The sequence below is a fragment of the Equus przewalskii genome, chromosome 3, assembly GCF_037783145.1.
Source record: "Equus przewalskii isolate Varuska chromosome 3, EquPr2, whole genome shotgun sequence".
Taxonomy (NCBI): Eukaryota; Metazoa; Chordata; class Mammalia; order Perissodactyla; family Equidae; genus Equus; species Equus przewalskii.
Genome location: NC_091833.1, coordinates 59459185 through 59482218, shown reverse-complemented (window position 1 = coordinate 59482218; position 23034 = coordinate 59459185). Strand labels below are relative to the sequence as shown.

General features: G+C 43.1%; 1 protein-coding gene and 1 long non-coding RNA gene across 6 annotated transcripts in view; one reads left to right on the top strand and one right to left on the bottom strand.

The window, feature by feature from the left end:
- SHROOM3 (shroom family member 3) overlaps positions 1-23034 on the top strand; it is a 249737-nt gene that overhangs the window by 72147 nt on the left and 154556 nt on the right. The window contains exon 1 of one of the 5 annotated variants that reach the window (XM_070614575.1): positions 13291-13520. The exons of the other annotated variants lie outside the window; for them this stretch is intronic. Within the exon in view, the coding sequence (XP_070470676.1) occupies positions 13455-13520 (66 nt within the window). The 5' untranslated portion in view covers positions 13291-13454. Of the gene's footprint in view, positions 1-13290; positions 13521-23034 lie in introns of those variants that run through there. 5 annotated transcript variants of the gene reach the window in all.
- LOC139082550 (uncharacterized) lies at positions 8201-13167 on the bottom strand. Its single transcript, XR_011538650.1, has 3 exons — positions 13045-13167; positions 11591-11718; positions 8201-10990 (listed from the first exon to the last, which is right to left on the bottom strand). It is a non-coding gene; the product is annotated as an uncharacterized lncRNA (long non-coding RNA).

Here is a 23034-nt window from a genome sequence, read left to right as displayed (position 1 = left end):
TGGGGGCACTTGACATTGAATATACATGAGGTGATTGCACTGGACCACCAGGCATTCACATTCATGAGATTCGAAGCATGTTCTGTTGAAGTGGATTAATTTAGATCAAATGTAGAATATTGTCTCTAGAAATCAACTTTGATTTATGAGTTAGCCTACCACCTTTAAATAAATAATTCTAGTAAGCTCTCACCTATTAGCTTTGGGTGTTCTAAGCATTTCATCTTCTCGTTTAATTCTCACAACAACCCCATGAAACAGGTATTATTATTACTCTATTTTATAGATGAGGAAACACACTTTCTATGGGACAGCCTGACGAAGGATTAAGTGTGGATTTGAACTCCAGTCTATCTGACACGAAAGCCCAACTTCTTAAGCCAGTAGGTGTTCAGACAAGCCGTTTTTCTGTGAATGTTGAAACCCCCAAATCAGCATGGGTTCTTCAGCCTCTGGGCAACCACAGTTTGGGTTCCGCCAAGGCTTTTATTTGTTTTGCTTTGAAGACAGCACACACTGGTGCCTTGTGTTTTCCCGGCAGTGTTGGTTCACATTCTCTTAAATAAATTAACCTTCCCATCTTATCTAACTCATTTGATGGGAGCCAGTCCACATGCCAATAAAAATAGAAACGGGAGAAATAATGCAGCAAGAAGGGAGAAGTGATAGAGGGTTTTATGGTTATTAAGATATGAATACAGGCTCATCATTTTCAACTTTCCCGCAAAACAAAACAAAACAAACCCCACAGCTTGATTCCAATCACAGTTTGTTCTGTAATTTTTGAATGGTTGAAATACCTGATTAGTATTAAAAATGTTGGCACATCCGTTGCTATGTAAGAGAACATTTGAGATTTTATCACTTCTCTCCCAAATAATAGATGCTCGGTAAATGCTGTTGAGTTTAAGTGTTAGACTTATGAATCCTTACCCACAGCCCTAAAAGACTCTGTCCGTTGCAGGGTGGACTCTACTGAGGTCTAATCCAACTTCTGAAGGAGGTGGAATCTGTCTTTGTGCTCTGTTCTTGCCAGCACCCTGATGAAGCCCCCTGGCTCCTCCCCATTTCAGCACCCACTGCTCTGCACTCCCCACTCCATCTCTCTCCAGGCTTTCCTCTTCTAGGGATTGTTCCTCCACACCTGTCTCTTTCCTGGTTCCTCATTCAAACTTGCCTTTCCACTTCTTGCACCCACAGAGCCTTGCTGGGGGTGACTTGCTAAGCTCCAAACACATGGCTAGGAATAGATGAAGTCCTTTGAAAGCAATGCAATGTTGCGCTAATAAAAAATGGTAGTAATAATGCTATTATTCTTTTTTTTCCCTCCCCAAAGTCCCAATACATAGTTGTATATCCTAGTTGTAAGTCCTTCTAGTTTTTCTATGTGAGCCCCTGCCACAGCATGGCTACTGACAGGAGGTACTGTGGTTCTACCACCAGGAAGTGAACCTGGGCCGCCGAAGCAGTGAGAGCACCAAACTTTAACCACTAGGCCATCAGGGCTGGCTCTATTATTCATATTTTTAAAAGTGATTTTGCAGATTATCAGTATCTTAACATGAAGGAACATTTTCCCAATGGTGTTACTTCTGTGACAAATGGGTTGGAGCTATTTGTGGATAGATAGATGGCTCTGTCATTAGAAGCCTTCAAGTCATGAAGGTGACCTTAACCTCATAAGGCTGACCTTGGTCATGTCAGCCTGCGGGGCTGATGCAGCTCCCCTGAGGACCCCTCCCAGGACAGTCAGCAGGGAGCCTTAGTGGCCAGCGACAGTGGGCCCTGGAGATGGGGGTTAGAGGATGCATCAGATATCCTGACAGTATAGTTGAAATGCTCATTTCACAATTTTGGAAATCATTTTATGGGTGTGTTGTGATAATTCAAATGTGAATATCCATGTTTGAATATATATTGTGAAAAGAAAATGATCAGGATGTTTCAGGTGTGGATTTGCCGCTTCGTAGATTGTCTGCAGAGAAGGCTTTATCCTGAGCTGGTTTTTCTCAGCTGCTCAACTGCTTCTGAAATATTAATGCAGGCTAAACCCAGTATGCACATATTAGGTTTTAGCTCTGTCTGTTGCCCTCCATTGGCACAATAATCAGACTGTATAGTGGTTGAGATTTGCGGGAAGTAGGCGGTCTGATGAAAGGATCACTCTAATAACCTTGTCACCGCATGCGCACGTGCAATTGTAGGTCACATGTTCGGTTGCCAGATTTAGCAAGTCAAAATACAGGATGCCCAGTTATATTTGAATTTCAGATAACATATAACTTTTTGGTGAAAGTATGTCCCTGATTTTATCTAACAACCTTAGTCACATGACAGCTTAGATGTACAGAAAAAAATACAAGTTCTTTATTCTGTCTAAATTTAATCTGGTCTTTCTCACAAATTCACCCTTGTTGGTTAGCAAGGAAATGAAACAATAAATGTTAGCCCTAGCCAAGTTAAGAGCTGGCCTCATTTCATCGTTTGAGTGGTCCCTTGAGGTAATGCTCAGGCTTGAACATAAAATGCTTCCTTTCTCAGATGTCATCGTGTCCATTCCCCACCTGCTTTGCCAAAATAGTGTCTCCGGATTTGGGGCAGTGAGGAGTGCAGGTCTTTGGGCACAGTGTCCCCTGGTCCCTAGTCTCTGTCCATGATCTCCCCCTGTCGCTGCTGGTCTCCACTGCTGAATTCTGCAGCTGATGAATCTATGGTTAGCGTTGGCCTGGGTGATGCCCCTGGGGATCCCTTGCCACCTCCACTGGCAGATTCAGCCTCTGCTCAGCTCCCATTAGCTTCAGACACCTTAGTGTTTGCCAGGTTCTCCATCCCAGCAACCGCTGGCCCAGGGGTCAGCCCCAGGATCATCTCACCTCATCATAGCCACCTCATGCCAAGTGCTGGCTGGGACCCGATGTCTGTCTAAATTGAGCTGGGCCAGGTGCTTCTCACAGTGACCTTCTCCTAGACTCTCAAGTGGAACCACAGTTCCCTACTCCTTGGACATGCCTCTCCCTTACTCACGTGCTTGCCTTCTTCCTGAGGCCAGAGAGGTGAAACCAGAACTTGGTTCTGACTGTGTGGCTTGCCGCCATCCTCTCCCTCATTCCTCCCGTACCCTGGAATTGCAAGGGCTGGACTTCCTCACTCCTTCTTATTCTGCTCTATGCTTCCCCTCTTCTGTAACTGCAGGCCTCCTGTCGTAGGTGGGAGGGGTATCTTCTTTGCACTATGGGAAATATTCGGTGATTGGAATCCTCCAGGCCTCACCCTGGATAGGTTACGGTGGTTCTCAAAAGTGTGGTCACTGACCAGGAACTCCTAGGACATGCACATTCTCAGGCCCTACTCTAAACCTCGTATATCAGAAACTTTGGGGTTTTGGCCTAGCAATCAATGGTTTACCATGCTTTCCAGGTGATTTTGATGCACCCTAAAGAGCATGGCTTTAAAGATTCCAGTAAATTATCTCACTTCCTCTCTTACGGTTTCCAAACCTAAAGTCTTATTAAAGAGACCAAATACAGGTCTTCCTTGGCTTACGATGGGGTTACCTCCCAATAAACCCATCATAACCTGGAAATATCATAAGTCGAAAATGCATATACTCCTAACCTATGGAACATCGTAGCTTAGCCTAGCCTACCTTAAACGTGCTCAGAACACTTAAGTTAGCCTACAATTGGGCAGCATCATCTAACACAAAGCCTATTTTATAATAAAGTGTTGAATAGCTTATGTAATTTGTTGAAGACTCTACTGAGAATGAAAAACAGAGCAGTTATATGGGTACAGAATGGTTATAAGCATATCAGTTGTTTCCCCTTGTGCTTGCGTGGCTGACTGGGAGCTGTGGCTCGCTGTCACTGCTCAGCCCTGCGAGAGAATATTGTACTCCAGGTCACTAACCCAGGAAAAGAGCGAAATTCAAAATTACAAATACGGTTTCTACTGAATACATATTGTTTTTGCACCATTGTAAAGTCGAAAAATCCTAAGTGGAACCATCCTAAGTCAGGGACTGTGTGTACTCCCTTTCAATCTAGCTCATTAGCTTGCTAGATAAACTTGAAACATTTTATGGTTAAAAAAAGGAATTTGCAGCCTTAAAAGAAAGGAAATTCTGACGCATACTACAGCACGGATGAACCTTGAGGATGTTATGCTAAGTGAAATACTCTAGTCACAAAAATAAAAATACTGTGTATTTCCACTTATGTTAGGTACCTAGAGTAGTCAAATTCATAGATATGGAAAGTAGCCAGGGCGACAGGGAGGGGAGGTGGGGAGGACTGGGGAGTTAGTGTTTTATGGGTACAGAGGTTCAGTTTTGTAAGATGAAGGGAGTTCTGGACGTGGATGGTGGTGATGGCTGCACAGCAGTGTGAATGTACTTAATACGCTTGAACTTTACACTTACAAATGGTTAAGATGGTAAATTTTATGTTATGTGAATTTCACCACAATTTAAAAAATTTTTTACTTAAAAATAAAATTTTAGGGGCTGGCTCCATGGCCAAGTGGTTAAGTTCGCGTGCTCCACTTTGGCGGCCCAGGGTTTCGCTGGTTCAGATCCTGGGCACGGACATGGCTCTGCTCATCAGGCCATGCTGAGGCGGCATCCCACATGCCACAACTAGAAAGACCTACAACCAGAATATGCAACTATGTACTGGGGAGCTTTGGGGAGAAGAAGAAGAAGGCAAAAAAAAAAAAAAAAGATTGGCAACAGATGTTAGCTCAGGTGCCAATCTTTAAAAAAAATAATAATAAAGTAAAATAAAATTTTAAAAAGGAATTTGGTGACTAAAGCAAAGATTAAAGTTGTGAGTTAAAAATGGCTTAAGTTCTTAAGCACAGGTATTGATTTGAGCGAAGGTGGTGTGGCTAACTCAGCTGTTTCTCCATGGAACGTAATCTTGGACGTTAGAGTTCAGATCTAAATTTTGAAACAGATGCTCCTGGTAAATTTGGGTATTTCACCAGATCTTAGTTGAGTTTCTAAGCTACCTAAAGGGTAAGAAGAAGCTGGTCAAATAGATCTGACTCTAGAATGTAAATAGGATAGTTGGTCTTAGTGTGGCTATTGAGATAAAAGGTAATATATACTTGGAATTTTTGCATAGCTCAGGCTAAATAGCCTTGGGCATAAATGACCTCCTCGTGGCCTGTATCCTTCTACATAAAAAGTTTTGGAAAGCCTTCAGCTTCTCCCCATCTGCTGAGAGAATGAGCCACCCAGGAGGGCCTGGCAGTTTACTCTGCCCAAGTTGGTTTGAATAGGACCCTTCGGGGTCTCCTTATTGTTTTGCTTTTCTAATCACTTGGCCTCGGGTGAATGAGCCTATCTTCCCTGGAGGCAGCAACTAGGGGGTGGGATTGGCAGGTGGTGGGGCTTTGGAAACTCCCCTGCCTCCCAATAATATGCATTAGTTGCCCGCCCAATAAAATCATATTCTTTACTGTACACAATTCGTGTTTTCTCAATCTTGTTAAAGGATATATGAAAGTATCTTTAGAAAATTGCTCTGGTCTAAGTAAAAACGGGGAACTTACTATGCAGAGCACAACTGCAAGACCCGTTCCCTGCAACTCCATAATCCACTGCCCCCGGGAAGCCCCTCTGGGAGGAGATTCTGTAGCCACCACTGTTCTAAGCCCGTTTCCGTGCTGCACAGATTTCCTCGGAGGGGGGAAAATCTTTCAACATCCAAACCTACCTCCTGTCTCAGAACTGTATTTGTTCTCATAAGATAATGTTCTCATAAGCTCCAGGAAATTAGTTTAGGTAAATAAAGATAGATAAGACCTATGCTAATAAAAGATAGTGGTATATGTTTATGTGTGTGTGCGTGTATATGTGTATGTATATATATATATATATATATATATATATATATATATTTACTGTGTTTATTAAGTCATCTTAAAAATAAAAGTGCCTAGGTAATAAATATCAGCTTTGAACACTTCTACTACCACCACCGGTCCTCATGATGTGAAGTGTGAACTCCTAGTCGGATTCTAACTTGAATAAGGTTCATTATGTTCCTGGTTAAGAATTGAAGTTTATTCTGTTCTTGTGGAAGAGTTAAGAAAACACCCCATTTACTGATTTTATGGGGCGCCGTGCAGTCCAGTGGAAAAGTCCCTGGGCTTTGTAATAGCCCTGGCTTTGCATCTAGACTTTCCACGTATTGGCTAATGTGGATCTAGCTGCGTAACCTACCACTGCACAACCAGGCCCAGTTCTCTTTAGCTGTACGGTTGGAATAAATGTTATCTAAATTTGGATCTCAGAGGGGGTTTGTAATGCTTAAATGAGATACCCTATGCAGAGTGACAAATGCCTCTTTAGGGTATGGTGTTCACACAGGAAATGCTAGTTACTGGAAAGAACGGGTGTGTGAGAGCAACAGGCATCACAACCAAAGAGGCACTTGGCTGAGTTTGTGGGCTGCAGTATATTGTTGTGTTTACCTGACTCTTTTTAGTTGTACCTGTACTTAAACTCAGTTTTCTTTCTTTCAGACCTGAAGCAACTAAATCTGTTATCAATTTCTCATGATTAAGATTTGAACTAGGCAACAATAGGCAAAGCTAAACAATTGATGGTGGAGGCCAAAAGTGGGGATGAGGAGTCTGGAATAGGCTCAAAAAGTCTGGAAGGAACTTTATTTGGATGCTGGAAATATTCTATATCGTTCTTACCATTTATGTATGCTACATCTTAATAAAAATTTTTAAATGATTTAAACTAGCTGTACATCAGGATCAGAAGGTCTACACAGCCCAAATCCACCAGGAAAGCTAGTCAATTTAATTTTTAAAAAGCCAACTCAATGAATTTAATAAAGTTCTTTGATTGGCAGAATTCGAAAACTACATCTTACAGATGTATTTGATCTGTAGATGTTTGTTTGATCTAGAAATATTTGGCCTGCAAAAATGTGTTTAATCCACATTAATGATCTGGAAGTTTTACCTAAGAATACGGCTTTCTGGCTTCTCGAAAATCATACAATCTGGCAGCAGTGGCTTGGAGCCGTGTGTACCTATGTCAGGCGAGGCGTACCCTCTCCAGTTTGCTTTGGGACCTCACTGCTTCCTATGACCTTATACGTGCCACTTTGCCCACTTACTCTGCCTGCTGGGCCAGTCTGGTAGCCCAAACACTGGTTGGTCAGTTGTCTTTTTTCATTTCCAGCCAATTGTCCAGACTGAGTCTTTTCCGGTAGAGGGATGGTTGACACTTTCTAATACTAAACTGGGGCAGGGAATCGCTGTGTCTTACCCTCTTTGATCTCTCCGGTGCCCACCACAGCAAGCACTCATGAAATGTTTGCTGAGTGAGTGAAAACCCTGCATAGTGTGCTGCCTGCTTGTGTGTGTCTCCTGTCACATTTCTTTTCAAGGCTTGTGTGTTGGCTAGCCCCACTGTGATTCAAACTATCTTTTTCTACTGTCGCACAACATGAAGGGTTGGCAAAGCGAAAGGAAGAATGTTTTCTACACTGTCTGTTTAAATTATGATTGGAAGCAGGTTTTATTATACCAAATTATCATCAGGCTAATTGCTTGACAGCCTCTCTCGTTACTGCTGGCTGGCGCCATTCTGCTGATCGACTCTGCTGATATCTGGCTGGGGGTGGTGTGGCATAGTCTCCCTCAGGAGAAACCTGCTAGCCAGAAAAATACCCCAAGCCCCCAAACATTGTACATGCCATACACATCCCATTTCTAAGTCACAGCAAATCTAAAATATATGGTGGTGTTTAAGAGCCTATACTTTGAAATCAGGCTGCCTGAGTTCAAATCCTGTCACCACCACTTGCTAGTTTTGTGACCTTGGGTGAGTTTTTGTTTGTTTGTCTTGGGGATTTTTTTGGTGAGGAAGATTGGCCCTGAGCTAACATCTGTGGCAATCATCCTCTATTTTGTGTGTGGGATGCTGCCACAGCCTGGCTTGATGAGGAGTGTGTAGGTCTGTGCCTGGGATCAGAATTGGGTGAGTTTTTACTCTCTCTGTGCCTGAGATTCTTCAGCTGCAAAGTAGATGTTATAATAATAGTACTTCCCTAGTAGGATTGTTGGAAGAGTTAAAACAAAATATGTAAAGTACTTAGTATTTTGCCCGATACATAGTAAGCACCCTGCTAAGAAACTAAGTACATAGATAAGTATATAAAGGTAACTGATATTTGCTAGTACCTTTACACTTTATTCATTTTTTATATTAGCTGCGTAATTTTCCTTGATATTGAAATGAATCATTAATAATGCTGTAATTTGTGTTCTGCAATTCTCTTTCTCCAGAGTTTTCTTTGCATCCCCAAGGGTAAAATGAGAACCCAAAGGTAAGTCTTCTACCTGTCATTCTTAGCACTAAATGGTACTTTGGGTTCCCCATCCATTGAAGGGGTGACTGAGCTACCTTCTGCTACTAACATTCTTGAGAAGAAATACCTTGGTTTCCCCAAAGAATTAGAGACTGTGAAGAGAGCAAAAAGAACAGGGGTAATATGGGTACTTCAGGCTTGTTAGCCTCTGAGATCACAGGTAGTACAATAGAGTCAGAATTTAAATTGAAAAGTGTAACTTTTCAGGAAAACCAGCAGTGAAAGAGTATCATGCCTTCTGATTTCCATCTCATCAGTGGTTTATGTCCTCTGATGCTTACACAGGAAAGGTAGTGTGTAATAATACTTTGGACTTACCTGACATCTTTTATGACACTAAGAGGCATATAGGCATTATCTGCTCAACTTTGATGTCAGTGTGTGGTCAGACTGGGATAAAAATATGCTTACCTGAGTCCAGAGCGAGCATGACTCAGCTACTGTGTGTCCACTTCCCTGAATGTCCTCAAGGATCTGGCTCCTTCAGACACACCCAGAGCTCTCCAACAAATACAATTTCCCATGAAATTAATCAAAAATGGACTAGAAAAGAGAAACTGAGCTTATTAAGTTTCTCTCTCTGCTCACTGCCCAGTATTCTTTCAGCCTGGAACCTCTATGTGGAATTTGCAGAGTTGGGCTAAAGTAATTCTGAACCTCACAAAAGTTTATTTACTTTGTTCACCTTACACATCATTGTCTCCTGGTCATTGTTACTGTCCTTACCAGTGTGATCTGCTACATTGCCTCTTCTTTTTAATGACGCAGCATAATTTCTAAAAGTGGGATGTCCAGGGTACCAGTTCTACCTAAATCATTTACATGATTTTACTAAGTCTCACTTATTTATTGAGTATCTAATATATGCCAGTCATTGCTCTAGATGCTTGGCACTCAGCCATGATCAAAACAAACTTCTCTGTCCTCGTGGAGTTTGGCATTCTTGTGAGCAGAAGGAATGAATGATAAACACAATACACGTGTAGGTTACACAGTATGTTAGAAGGTGGTATACACTCTATGGAGAGAAAGCAGGACGGGGGCCGAGAGGCTGTTTCCATCTCCTCCGTTCATAAAATTCTTTCAGTTTTTCCTGAGAGGATTGCGGACAAACTTTTAATTTTTAAAAACATACTCTGTGAAAGTCCTTTGAGCTTCTGGAGTAGCTGTAAAACTAAGGCCTGGCAAGGAAGTGCCCTACAGGCACCCACGTCTATCTTACATAGTAGATGAATGCCGCACAGCTGCGAGAGCAGCGTGACTGTTATGCACAGACACAGACACAAAGAAACTGAAGAGGAGTGAGGAAAGCACGCTGTGAGGCCTTCTTTCCATAGCCTCCCATCTCTAACCCACACGAGTGCCCTACAAGGACATGTGCAAATCATTAAGGAAAAATACCAATGGAAATCTGGCGTTCTGAAAGCAAGGCTATCCATCTTGGTCTGAAGTTTATCAACACAGTAACCTAAAACTCTCCTGCCTGTGGCTTTGTTTTTTGAAAGGTAATCAGAAGAAAACAGGAAATGCCTGAGTAGATGAACTACTAGCTTTTAGAGAAAAGGAAAAATAAAACCGCTATAATTCTTCAAAAACTCATCTGCTTTTTTTTCTCTTCACCACGGATATTAGTACCAGGAAGAAACGTAGTGATGTACTGGATTAGAGTGAGGACTAGAGCCTGGAGATGATAAGTGACTTGTTCCATGTCACTTAGCAAGTCAGTGGCAGAACCAGAAGGGAAAGGCAAGCCCTCACGTCCTGGTCCAGTGCACTGTGGGTTCCACAGCACTGCCTCCAGATTAGATCATCAATGCTTCTTCAAACATGGATTGCATAACCCTCCACAGCTGATTGCCAAAGAAGTTAGGCAGGTAATAAAGGAGAAGTCTAAGATGTTTGTGAACTCGTTCCGGATTCTCAATTTAAATCTGAAGAAGAGCAAGCAGGAAATAGCAGATGGGGCCAGGGGCAGGGTTTATGGGGGTGGGATGGGGTAGGTGGACAGCATGGCGTGGACGATCTCTCTTCTAGATGAGGGGGAGCCGGTGCACGTTCCAGTGTGAAGAACTTCCTGGTGCCAAGGTAATGTGCACTGACCATGATGGGCGTCACTTCCGGACCTGAGGACCCGAGACTTCACAGTCCTGCCCATGAGTGGCTGCCACACCATCAAGGGGTGATGGGGACACACTGTATCCTGTCTCACTTCAGTTCCTGGTGAAGGCTGCAGAGTGATGCTCATCCTGCCCAAACCACTGCTATGGGGTGACATGTGAGTGCTTCCCGTGGGCCAGGCCCAGTGCTAAGTGCTTTACTTACGTCATCCCGTTCGGTCCTCATGTCAGATAGCTTCTGTTATCAGTCCCATTTCAGAGGAGAGAAAGGCTTGGAGAAGTTTAGTAATTTGCCCAGGGTCACAAAGCTAGTGAATGCCTAGGTCAGAATGGAAATTTTCCTTTGTAGAGGGTGGTGGTTCAAGGCAGGCGCTCTCCGGTCAGGTTGCCAGGGTGTGAATCCCAGCTCTGCTGCCCGCTAGCTGTGAAGTGTTGGACACATTCCCTAACTTCTTCCAGCCTCTGTTTCCTCATCTGTAACAACAAGTGTAATATTTACCTTATAGAATTGTGATGATTAGAGAATGTAACATAGTAACTCTTGACACAGTTAATTACTAGTTGTATCCTAATTAACTATAGTTCAACTACAGGTTGAATCACATGAAATTGCTATTTTAGTAGACCAAAAATCGTCAAATATTGACAGTTTAATATGGTTCAGTCTGATACTACATAGGCATCCATTCTTTGTAAATGTAATAATGATTCCCTTATTCATCTCATAATTTGTGAAAGGACAAGTTATTTAATTGCTTCAATATAGTTATTTTCTTGCCTGCTTGTTTTAGCTTCTCTAAAGAATCATATAGAGAGATCTTCTCTTCTAATGTAACATAGCACCCATGAGGATATATGCAATATACACAGTTCCCGGAGCTGCTATGCTGTTGAGGATGCTGTCCCCGGGAACATGGAGGAGAGGAGATTTCAAGCGAGTTTAGATTAGGAAGTTACTGGTGAAATGAAGGAGTAGACTGCTGGCTCCTTTAAGCCACTGTGAATGTTTGGCTGTTTGAGGCAATGGCATTCCCACTAGACGGCTGATTGTGATGAACAGATGTCAAACATTACCATTTGTCATTCTGCACTGTGGAGATGAGCGCCTCTCCTCATCAGCAGCAGGAGGCTGTTAAATTTGAAACATTCAAAATGAATGTCACGGCCTGGCTGCTCCTGAACTCTGGCTTGGTGGCAGTAGCCTGTGATAGAAAGACATGCAACTCAGCTGTGGTGTTTGGGCATGTTGTAGGGTAGGGGGAGGAAAACATAAAACTGGGATAAGAATGTTGCCTTCCTTAAAGGGAAGAAGACTACTTTTGAAAGAATGCGCCTGTGGCGCAAGATCTAGTGGGAGGTTTCTCTTCTGAAAGATGATTCTCTGCTCCACCCGACCGCTGTTCCCATCCCACACTTGCCTCAAATCTTATTTCCCTAGAATTCACATTATAGGAATATAAATAGCTCTGGAATTTAAGTGGAACATTCTAGAGAGACAGCCTTTCTAGTTAATACAGGAACAGTCTTTAAATAAAATTAATCTCACCTTTGAAATGTAATGACATCTTTGAGGATGTGTTAGACTTTCTTGGTGTCTATATTTAGAGTACAATGCCCCCTGTGATTTCAGAATTCCCCCTCGCACATGCGTGTTTATGCGTGCGTGCGTGTGCGCGTGCGTGCTCCTTTTCCCTGTTCTTTCTTTCCACATCTAAAAAATAACCTGCAAGTCTTCTTAAGATTTTATAGCAAGGAGGTTTACAGATTATCTGTGGGTCCTAAGGTTTGTTTTTTCCACCATGGCAGCTGTAAACTAATGAAAATGCCTTTACATGCCCGTGAACTCAGACACACTTGGAGCCCCATTTTCTTTCTGCGTGCGCTATTCCTTTTCTCTCTCTTTGTGTCTATGGTTACTGTTAAGCTGACCCCTACAGTCTGGGGCAAATACCAAAACTTGAATCAGGCACTGCTTATCCATACAGCTGCAAAGGATTGCGGTGTCGGGGGCTCGGGTGATAGATGTAAGTAAAATTCCTTTAACTGGTTGTAGTTTAGGAAACTTGTTCGATTCCATCCACAAAGATGAGCCACGTGGCACTCCACTGTGCCGAATTTTAAAATGCTGTGTTTTGTTGTTGTTGTTGTTGTTTTCCAAGCACTATCTTTATAAACTTTTGTGTCTGAGGTGATTTTTACAAAGTTGAATTTTATTGTTGGAAACAATGACTGTAGAAAGATTTTTCTTTTTATTGGATTCGCTCTCCCCTTCGCCTAGCTTCTGTGAGAAACTGTTGCTTGCAAAAACCATAGCTAATTAAAAATCGAACTGATTCAGCTACAAAGAAGCCCAAGTGCAGACTGGCAAGGGGCGGGAGGCAGAGCAGACAGGGCATTCAGTGGTTAAAGCAGCCAACGCCATTCATGCTTCCTTACCTTCACTTTAATTGTCATCACAGTGCATCGTGTTGTTTATGAGTCAAAGGACCTAGAGCGACACTCTTTGGGGAAGCCAGGAGGTGACTTACCCATTACCACAAGCTCTCCTTACAACAAGCCTGACAAACGGCTTCCCCAGACAGTGGGGCAGGCGTGCATGCGGACCTGGTGTGCCAGCAGCCACTGTGGAAACCGGTTCTCCGGTTCTGGCCGCGTGTACTTCCCCTTACATCAGGGGCCTGCTGCTGTCAGGCAGGCCGGCCGGCGATTGGCTGGGAGGAGGGCAGTAATCTGAACTGGCTTTTGTACTTGGCTAATCAGGGCAGCCGTTTGATTGCAGGTTCCGAGCAGAGGTGCCTTGGTGGTGTCAGACACCTGTGTCTTAGCTCGGCCTTCCTGGGGCCGGCCCCCGTGGATTCTTTCCGGGCCGGAATCGTGCCTCTATGCCCTCTCCCCCAAGCCACTGAGCCCCCTTGGTGGGCCAGCTTGGCCCGGTGTCATGCTGGACAGAGCTGTCCAACAGATAGCTGAGGACAATGGAAATGCCGGCTTAGACTTCCTTAAGGTAAGTCTGTTTTAAACCAGATATTTCTTGACATTATTTCTACGTTTGTCTTGATGGAAATGCCAGTATTGGGAAGGTAAACTAACGAGAGGCATGGAAGTTGTTTAGTTTAGGCCCTTATGATGAAATCCTAAGATGTGCGGCTGTCAAGTGTGCTGGCAAAATGATAAACCAAGGCATAAATAAATATGTAAATGGGGGGTACTTGACAAATTACTGTAACCCTTGCAGTCAATTGACACCTCATGGTGCACTCCTTCCTGTTTGATGAGAAGCTCAAGTGATGATGGAAGAAAGTAACTTTTAATTAATGCTGACAAATATGTATGCTGGCTTGTATAATAATATAGTCAGGCTGAATAGCTTGGCTCCTTCTCATCATGCAGCCCCAGCATTTATAGTTTAATTCTAATTACTACTTACTTTGAAAGCCGTCTAACTTTTTCTCTCGTGATCTGAAGGCAGTTTTTCTTGTTAAGGTTTGTTCAACATAGAGGAGTTAGTGTATTTCACTTCAGCGGGGGTTGATTGCATTGCTTGGCTCGCTTGGCTCCTCCTTATTTTCAAGAGAGAGTCAGATTCTAAATTCGAGCACCTAAATTTGAGCAACAGTGAGATGCTTAGGAATACTAAGCCATGATTCTGATCAAGCTTAAGCTGTTCTCTGCTTTCATTTCACTTGCGAGTTGATTGACAGGTCCTTCAGGGACCGTGCTGTCTTCCCTCTTGGATTGCTGTCAGCACACTTGTATTTCAAGGATTCATAATCCAAGGTTGCTAAAAACACTCATGGTTTGGAACTGGTGCTTACGCCCCCTGCCTGTTTTGTCTTGATAGGAAGCAAGTAATTTTCTCTTTGATTTTTGGGTTTTAATGAAAACTTTCTGTAAATGGGTAAAGGTTCATTTCATTTATAAATCCATTTCCTACCTTGTTAATTCCAAAGCTATAAACACCTTCATGAAACGAAGGCGTTCATCAGTTCTGAGTGATTCTGCTAGAGTAGTAAACAGGAGTAGAGAGAACAGATAGAGGTGATGAAAAAGAGGTGATAAGCCTTCAGAAACCATTCACTTGTCATTGATGTTAATCATCCTGAAATGTGTCTTTTTCTTCCAATGTTTATAGCCAGTTGGAAATTTCCGTCTTTCTCAGCTGTTAGCTAACTTGTCTTTATAAAAACATTCTCCTATAATAAGATCAACATATTAGTAATAAGAAATATAAATACTAAAAATGATTGCTTTGTTGAATAAAAGCATCAGAAATGACGTTACCCATGGATGATATGTGAGCATCACCTAAATCTACAGCAATCATTCGGAAGATAATGTGTGTGCAAATAGTACAGATGGTTGGTGATAACTGAAAACTTAGATTGGTTGGTAGCTAGATAGTAAGTGAATTTATAAATGTTGAGGGAGTTAGGGAGAAATGGATGTTGGAAAGCTAAAACAAATATTGTATATTTAGCATTGATTTAAATTTTAAAATTCTAACTTTGCTATGAATTACAAGCTAGGAAGTGTATAAATCAAAGATGATTTCCTGGATTAGGATAAGTCATTTTTGTATGGGGAAGGATAAATACCATCTTAGCCCTAATCACTGTCTTAAAAAAACCCAACAACTATCCGTAAAAATCCCATTGTCCTAAAAACGTACAGAAAGGAAGAGAGAGCTTGTTGAAGACCTCTTTATCTTCAGCTAAAAAGTAAAGTCACAAAACCCACATTTCCTATTAAGGGTATAGTAAGCCCTTGTACATGTCTACAGAGTACCCCCAAATATGTAATTTAACACAATTGTTAATAACTAAGATGCACACACACACACACACACACACACATATATATTTCATCCCAAGAACAATATTATTACATAGCTAGAGTAGGGTGGGGGATTAAGTATCTTAAATTCATTTTTTTCCCCAGTGACAATTTTTAAAAGTCTCCTTTCTGGAGCTGTGGAGTGCCTGCCAGGCTCCCTCTGCTGCGGCCTGGTGAGGGTCCCCTGGTGTCGTGGACAGCACACAATGGGGCACAATAGAGCGCACTCAGCCCCCGCTCCCAGACACACATTGTGTGCCCCGTTGGCTCTGCTTGAAAGGTTCAGCTATGCAAATGAAAGCTGCGTACGTCAGACACCTCCCTCTCCCCACCGCTCCCTTCCTCCTTCTCCCTCCCTCCCTCCAAACAGCCCCAGATCTCAGCCTTTGCCTCTGACTTTTCTGATCGGAGGAACCTGTGAGCTGGAAGCTGAATAGCTGGGCAAAACCGCCGTATGCTCAATGTGTTATAGCCAGAGGGACGGGACAAGCAAGCTGTAGCCCTGGACACTGGAAAAAGACGTAGGTTTCTCATCTCCAGTCCTCTATAGATGGCTTCTTGAATGTCGCTGGTTAATAGGAAAAAGTTGGCACTCCTTGTTAGACCAAACCTCTAAAAGGCATGTTTTAAAAAAAACTTCGAGCAATCCTGATGTTCGCATTTTGGAGACAAGAGGGGAAGCCACACCTCAGGTCAAACGGATGATTTTGGATGGCAGGAACCTAAGCACTCTCCAGTCATTTTGCTTCTTAGTTGACAGATTGGATTCAAAAACGGACGTCAAGTGCGGGCGGCAGTGCAGTGTTGGTGGCGTATCATCTGATATCATTGGGAGAAAAGCTCTTAACGAACTGAAACTGGTAGGATTGCTCTGATGTCCCGTCGAGTGATCAAGTGAACACTGGCGTCAGACGCTTAAGTAGGACTTCGCTTGCACACTCCAGGCCTGGTTTGAAAGTGACAACCCCTGGGGATGGAATTTAAATGAGCCCCACCCTGAAAAGCTATGGCTGTTTAGTATTCCGGGTTTTCCAAGTTCCAAAGTTCCTTAGTGACCCATAAAACTACCAGCAGAGCCTTCCCACCAAAATCGTGGTCAGTATTCTGGACCAGCCCTCCTGGGACAGTGGGCCCAGCAACTAGACCCCAAGGTGTGGGTCTCCAGGTTCCTCCCTTATCTTTTTTCTGGCAGTGGTGGAGGCCAGTCTTCCGGACCGAATATTTATGCAATGATTTCTCCCTTGTTTATTTATCATGGCTCATTAATTTCTCTATCTGACGCATGTAGGTCAGTATCGTTATCCCAGTTTGGAAGGGAGAGAAAGGTGATGAAGTGGAATGATTTGTCCAACAGCACCAAGAAGTTAGTGAGAAAGTAGAAACTCGAAGGCCGTGCACTTCGCCTTTCATTCATGTCTTAACATCAAAAGAGAAATCAGAAATCCTTAAACCTCTCCCTCCGCAGCTCTGTCTGGGCACTCAAAATGCTTCAGTCCGAAAATATGCTGCTCTCTTAACTGGATCACTCTGTGACTGGGAGAGGGTCAGAGGCTTACAAACAATGAAATTAATTGGGTTCGGGGTGAGGTGCACGTGCATGAGTGTGTGTGCATGTGTGTGCACATGTGTTTGTATGTCCGCTCACGCCTTTGTCTGAACAGCTCAAAACCCCAGGGCTGTGTTGATAAAGTTTGTCTGAAGCCTAAACCGAGAACAGCAGCTTCTCTGCTCCGGCCTTTTCCTAGAGAGGCCTGATCATTCATTTATAACAAATTTCAACCCAGGCCCCTTGACAAGGGAGGCCAGCCTAGGAGCCGCGGGTGAGCTGGTCTGAAGGCAGCCGGCCCGCATTGCCTCCGAAGGTATTTCAGGAATGTTAATGGTATGCCTGAGTGGAGGGCTTCAGAGCCCCGAGCTCAGGGCTGAGAACTGTTCTGTGGCCATCTGTTGAGGCCCAGGAAGTCTCATAGCAACAGCTTCTCAAGAATGGTGCTTTTTTTTTTTTTTAATTAAAATTAACTAACACAAAACCCAAAACTGCTCCACTGCTCAGGAAGAATCAGGACAGGATTCGGATTCTTTCTGCAGAGTGCTGAACTTTTAAGGAAGAAAAGCCCCCACAGCCTTAATTCCTGTTCTTTAAATGAGCAATTTGTACTGGGTTTTGAGGTCTTAATTTTTTTTCCCCTGGGGTAGAATTCTTTTTTGGAAAAGGGTAGAGGTGAAAACAAGTGTCCAAAGCTGTGGAGGAATAATTGGCAAAAATATCGTTAAGAAAAAAGTGGTCAGAGCTTTGAGATTTCTCTGGTATTTGTCGCTCTTGGTGATGCTGTCAGCAGCTGCATTTATTCCCCTGTCATAATGTGAGCTTTAGAAACCTGGCTGTTACTGAAATGAACTTCAGACAAAGACGCTCGTTTTACTGTGACGACATACGCGCTCCAATATGAATCTTTTGAATCTGTGTAACAGTAGACCTTAGAAAAAGAGGGAGGGCAGTAATACTTGCAGTTTTTTATTTTGCCGCTGATGAGGCATTAAGTTAGCCATTTACAAAAACTGAGCTCCTTCCTCAGGATAGAAGATCCTATAAAATGGTAGACCCCTGAAGCCTAGCTAGCTGCTGTGGGTGGGTGGGGCGCTCTGCATGGGGACAAAAGAATTATATTCTACTCCAAGTTCTGCACCTTACTGGGCTATTTGAGGAAGGTACACAACCTCTGAGAGCATAGTTCCTCATCTGCAAATTGGATTTCTGCGTTGTTAGGAAGGTTAAATGTAATCACATAAAAGGAACTCGGGAAATGATCCTTGAACCTGAATGGCGTCTATAAAATAGTGTTATAAGCTGTCACTCTTGCTGTGGTACAACCCTGGGAAAATATTTTCATGAGAACTTTTATATCCTCTTCAGTTTTTAGTTTGACATTTTGTAGTTTCCGTAAGTCTTATCAAATAAAATTTCCCAGTAGAGTCACAAAATATTCCGACAAGTGATTGTGGCTACACGTGTAATTCTTGAATATAGTGCCCATTTGAAATACTTTCGTATATTCTTGATAGCTGGTGTGCCTTTCTACTCATGAAGTATTATTCAGATCTAATGTACTGTCCCTGATGGTCAGAGGTAATGCCACCCACCCTCAGGAAAAGGACATGTACTCGAGTTTGGTTTCTGGAACGAGGGTTCCTAATGAAGTCTTTCTTTCTATAAAAAGCATGACCTCTTATGCCCTCTGTATCTATTGCCTCATGTATAAAATTTATCTGATAAGTATTTATGGAGTGCCTACTGTGTGCCAGCTGTGTTTCCAGATGCTGGGTTTAGGGTTGTGAACAAAAGTAGACAAAAATCCTTGCATATATTCTGGTCAAGGAGACAGATAACCCCAAAATAAGTTAATTGTGTTGAAGGTTATAAAATGCTAACTGCTATGGCAAAACATGGCAGGGACGTATGGTATATGATGGAGGAGGGGGATATCGCAAGTTTGTAAAGGGTAGTGGGAGAAGGCCCCACTGAGAAGGTGGTATTTGAAGGAAGACTTGAAGGAGGTGAGAGACTGGGCCTTGGGATGAGCTGAGGAAGAGCACTCAGCTGAGAGAACAAGTGCAAAGGCACTGGGGAAAGTGTGGATGACAGGTGCGAGGAAGAGCCAGTGCGGGAGGGGCTGAGGTCAGGCATTCTGGGCCCTGGAAGGCATTTGGCTTTTACTCTGAATGAATGTTATGAGAACTTACTTCATAGAGCTGTTGTGAGGTTTCAGTGAAATACTTTGTGCAAAGCCTTCAGCACAGTGCCTACCACATGGAAAATCTTCTGTAATTGTTGGCTATTGTCTATTTGTTTGTTGTTACCACTACCTAGGATTGAAAGATAGAACGCCGTGAGCACAGGAGAGAGCTTTGTTCTGATCAAAGCTGATTGTTCTTATGAGAATTGAACTCCCAACTTTGGCCTCTTAAGTATTCAATTCTATCACCTAAGAAGGTCCCAATTCTATATCTTCACACATACAGAGGGAAAAACTCTTTTTAAAAACTGGCCTCATTTAAGCTAAACCATTGTTTCTATTATGAAAGTGCTAAGTCCATACTCTCTAGGGACAGGTGTATTTTGAGACATTTGGTTTAAATTTCAGCTACAAAAGTCCTGTTGAATTCCACTGAATTCACATGATACCACGATGTACTCATATTTGAGTTTTGATATCAACACCCTTCTCTAGGCCACAGGATTCAAGGTGGGAGGAGCCTATTTCAGGTGTAGTGGAAACAGGAATCCATGTCTTTCCTTCTCTTCAGAGCCCAGAGGCAAGACTGGCTTTCCAGGGCGCTTTAAGGACCTTCTCTCAAAATGATCTGCCTAGACACCCCTCTGAGTCACTAGATTCTATTCATTTCCTCCTTAGAATTTGGAGGATTTTGATCATAATTTATGTCAAGTGATGACTAGCTCAGGAAACTAGAAGAAGAGAGGGAATTCTCTTCTCCAAGCATTTGAAGACCACCATTTGGAATTGGGGTTATCCTTGCTCCAGAACCAGGATAAATGGGTTTGGGAGCAATAAAAGAAAGTTATCACTTGATGATAACTAGAAATGGTCCGTAAAGGAAAAGGCTATCTAAAAGTGTCCCAGGAGAGGCCGGGTAACCAACAGTCAAAGGGGTTATCAAATATTTGGATTACAGCTCGACTTCTAAGATCTCTTCCTAATTTCTGGTCCTGCTTTTTCCCAAGATCTGCTCATTGAAAACCAAATTCCGCAGGACGTCACCTTAAAATCTCTTTAACCAACATCTTAGTTTGGGGATTCTCAGAGCAAGTAACAACTGACTGTGGAGACTCTATTTTCCTTAGGGGTGGAGGCCAGGGGAGTCATCCTTCTGCAGTGGAGCCCCTGGTCCTGGTGCCTGGAGCCCCAGTCCTTTCCGACAGCGACAATGCTGTGCTCCTGTTGCAGAGTCCCGGGTCCCGGGTTAGCATGTTATCATAGCGCCACTGCTTGCAGCAAAGTTGCTTGGTTATGATCACTGGGTAGAAGCAAAATAGACTGCAGTTCATTTTTCCTTTTGAACAAACACTTGTTTTGTACTTATTATGTTCCCAATGATTTAGAAAAATGCTAACTCTCATAACAACCCTATGACAAAGCTACAGTTTTAATCTCTATTTAACAAGTCAAACAATTGAGCTACCAGTTCAATAGCTAACCCAAGGTCCCGCAGTGGCAGAGCTGGCATTTGAACCCACGTAGTCTGCAGCAGGGTCTCTGCTCGTCACTGCTACATTGGATGTGCCCACAAAATGCTTTGTCTAGTCCTGTGCACCTTTTTCCTATGTTGTGGCTCTCCTATTGATTTAGAGAAAAAGATAATCCGGCATATCATTAGACTTTATTACCCTGTATGAGGACAGAGAACCTAAGCTGTTGATACCCAGTGCCTAGCATAGTGCCTGGGGCATAGCAGATACTCAAATATTTGTTGAATGAGTGAGAACTGAGGGTGTGGCATGAATAAACAGTAATAAGGCCATAGAAATGCCTTCTTGGTCTCACAGAGCCACAGAGACATGTACGATTGCTGGATGTCACTCAATGCAAACACTTTAACTTTGAAAAGTTAAAAACAGACAAAATTAGAGGTGAGGATATAGTAGGACAGTTATTTGAACTGGTGTGAACACTCTCATCCCTTGTTGGTGCTCATTGATGTTTTAATTAATGTCATATTGTGCTAGAAATAGAGCCCCCAAAAGACCCCAAGCTAACTCCTGCCACATGGCACTTGGGAAAGGAGCAAACCAAGGAACCACGAATTCCACTAAATCTGGCTTTTCATGTGGGATTTGGACTAAGTGCATTTAACAAGTGGACATCAAGACTCTCAGATTTATGATGAGCTGGAGAAAGAAAGCCTGAGTCTGGCCAATACCAGTGCCTCAGGGAACATTTGGGACAGGGAACGTAAACCCACTCAGACCAGCTCAAATGAAAAGAGGGTTCTTTGAAAAGATATAAGGGAAGCTTATGGAATCCAAGAGCAGGAAGTCAGGAACACTTCAAACTTTCACCTAATGGTAAGGTCAGAAGCCAGGGTGTGAGTTCTCATCTTGGCATTGCTGAGTTTGTGACCTTGGATAAATTATTCAATGTTTCTGGACCTTGTTTACCCATCTGAAAAGTAGGGAATAGTGAAAGTATCTAGCTTGTTGGGCTGTGTAGGTTAAATGAAGTAATACATATAAAGCTTGGAACACCACTTGATACATAGTAAGATGTCAATAACCATTCATCTTTATTATGATTTGGCAAGTAGGCAGGTATTCACTTTCTCCTTGGGCAGCATAGTCCCTCATTTCAGTTGACTTTGAACGTCAGTTCTATTTCCCTGCAGACTAGCTTCCTGGAAGACATGGTTCCAGGGTCAATTTAATAGCATAGTGATGTCATTAAAGTTCCAGGTTTATCTGTCTCCATTCTACCATCCTTATCATAATGATTTTCATCCTCAGATTTGCCCCCTCCATGATTACAAGATGGCTCCTGCAGCTCCAGGCATCACATCCTCACATAACTTTGTCCAAAGGCAGGAAGGAGTCCCTCTTTTGTGTATTTTATCAAGAATGAGGAACACTTTTCCAAAAACCTTCCTAGAAACTTTCCTTTGGGTCAGATCCCATTATATAGGATTGTGTCCTATGCCCATGCCCATACTAGTAACTGGCGGGGGAGTCAGAGTACCGTGATTGGTGGAGATCAAGAATGATTCGTCTCTTGGGGCTGTGGAAGGATCTGCCTTCCTGAGTACATAGTCATCTGCTCCCGCAGTGGAATCAGAATTATATCTGTGAGGAAGAGGGAGACAGTGACCATTGAGTAAACCATCATAAGGACGAGTCTAAGCCAGGCAAATCAGAGTCCTCCCCCGAGGTTGTATATATAAATCCAAAGCTTGCTTTCTTTTCAAGTAGCTAATAGGGGTTGAAGTAAATCTGAAGTTCTCTGCTCTGTGGTTGTTTTCTGCATGACTGCTGCCCACCCATGCACACACTGAAGAGGAAGCCTGTTTCTTGAGGAAAAATTGTGATATATATATAAAAAATTGTGATATATATATGTTATATGGAGAGAAAGAGAGGCAGAGAGACAAACAGACACACACACACTCACACACACACTCTCTCACACACACACAGATATATCCAAAGAGTTGGTGCCGGATAGCGTGAGGGTGAGGAAGAACCTGACAATATTTTTCGATCCCTGAGGCCATCTCCATTCTCAGCCCTCACAAGAAATTCCCATTTTTGCTTTCAAAGAACTCACAGAGAAACTTAAGAACTGGGGCCAGCTCGGTGGCACAGCGGTTAAGTGCACACATTCCGCTTCTTGGCAGCCCGGGGTTCGCCAGTTCAGATCCCGGGTGCAGACATGGCACCACTTGGCAAGCCATGCTGTGGCAGGCGTCCCACATATCAAGTAGAGGAAGATGGGCACGGATGTTAGCTCAGGGCCAGTCTTCCTCAGCAAAAAGAGGAGGTTTGGCAGCAGTTAGCTCAGGGCTAATCTTCCTCAAAAAAACCCCCGAAACTTAAGAACTCACTCAATAACAACAACAACAAAATCCTGTCTGATGCATTTCCCCAAGCTTCTGGGTTTCTATCCTCCCACATCGGCTTA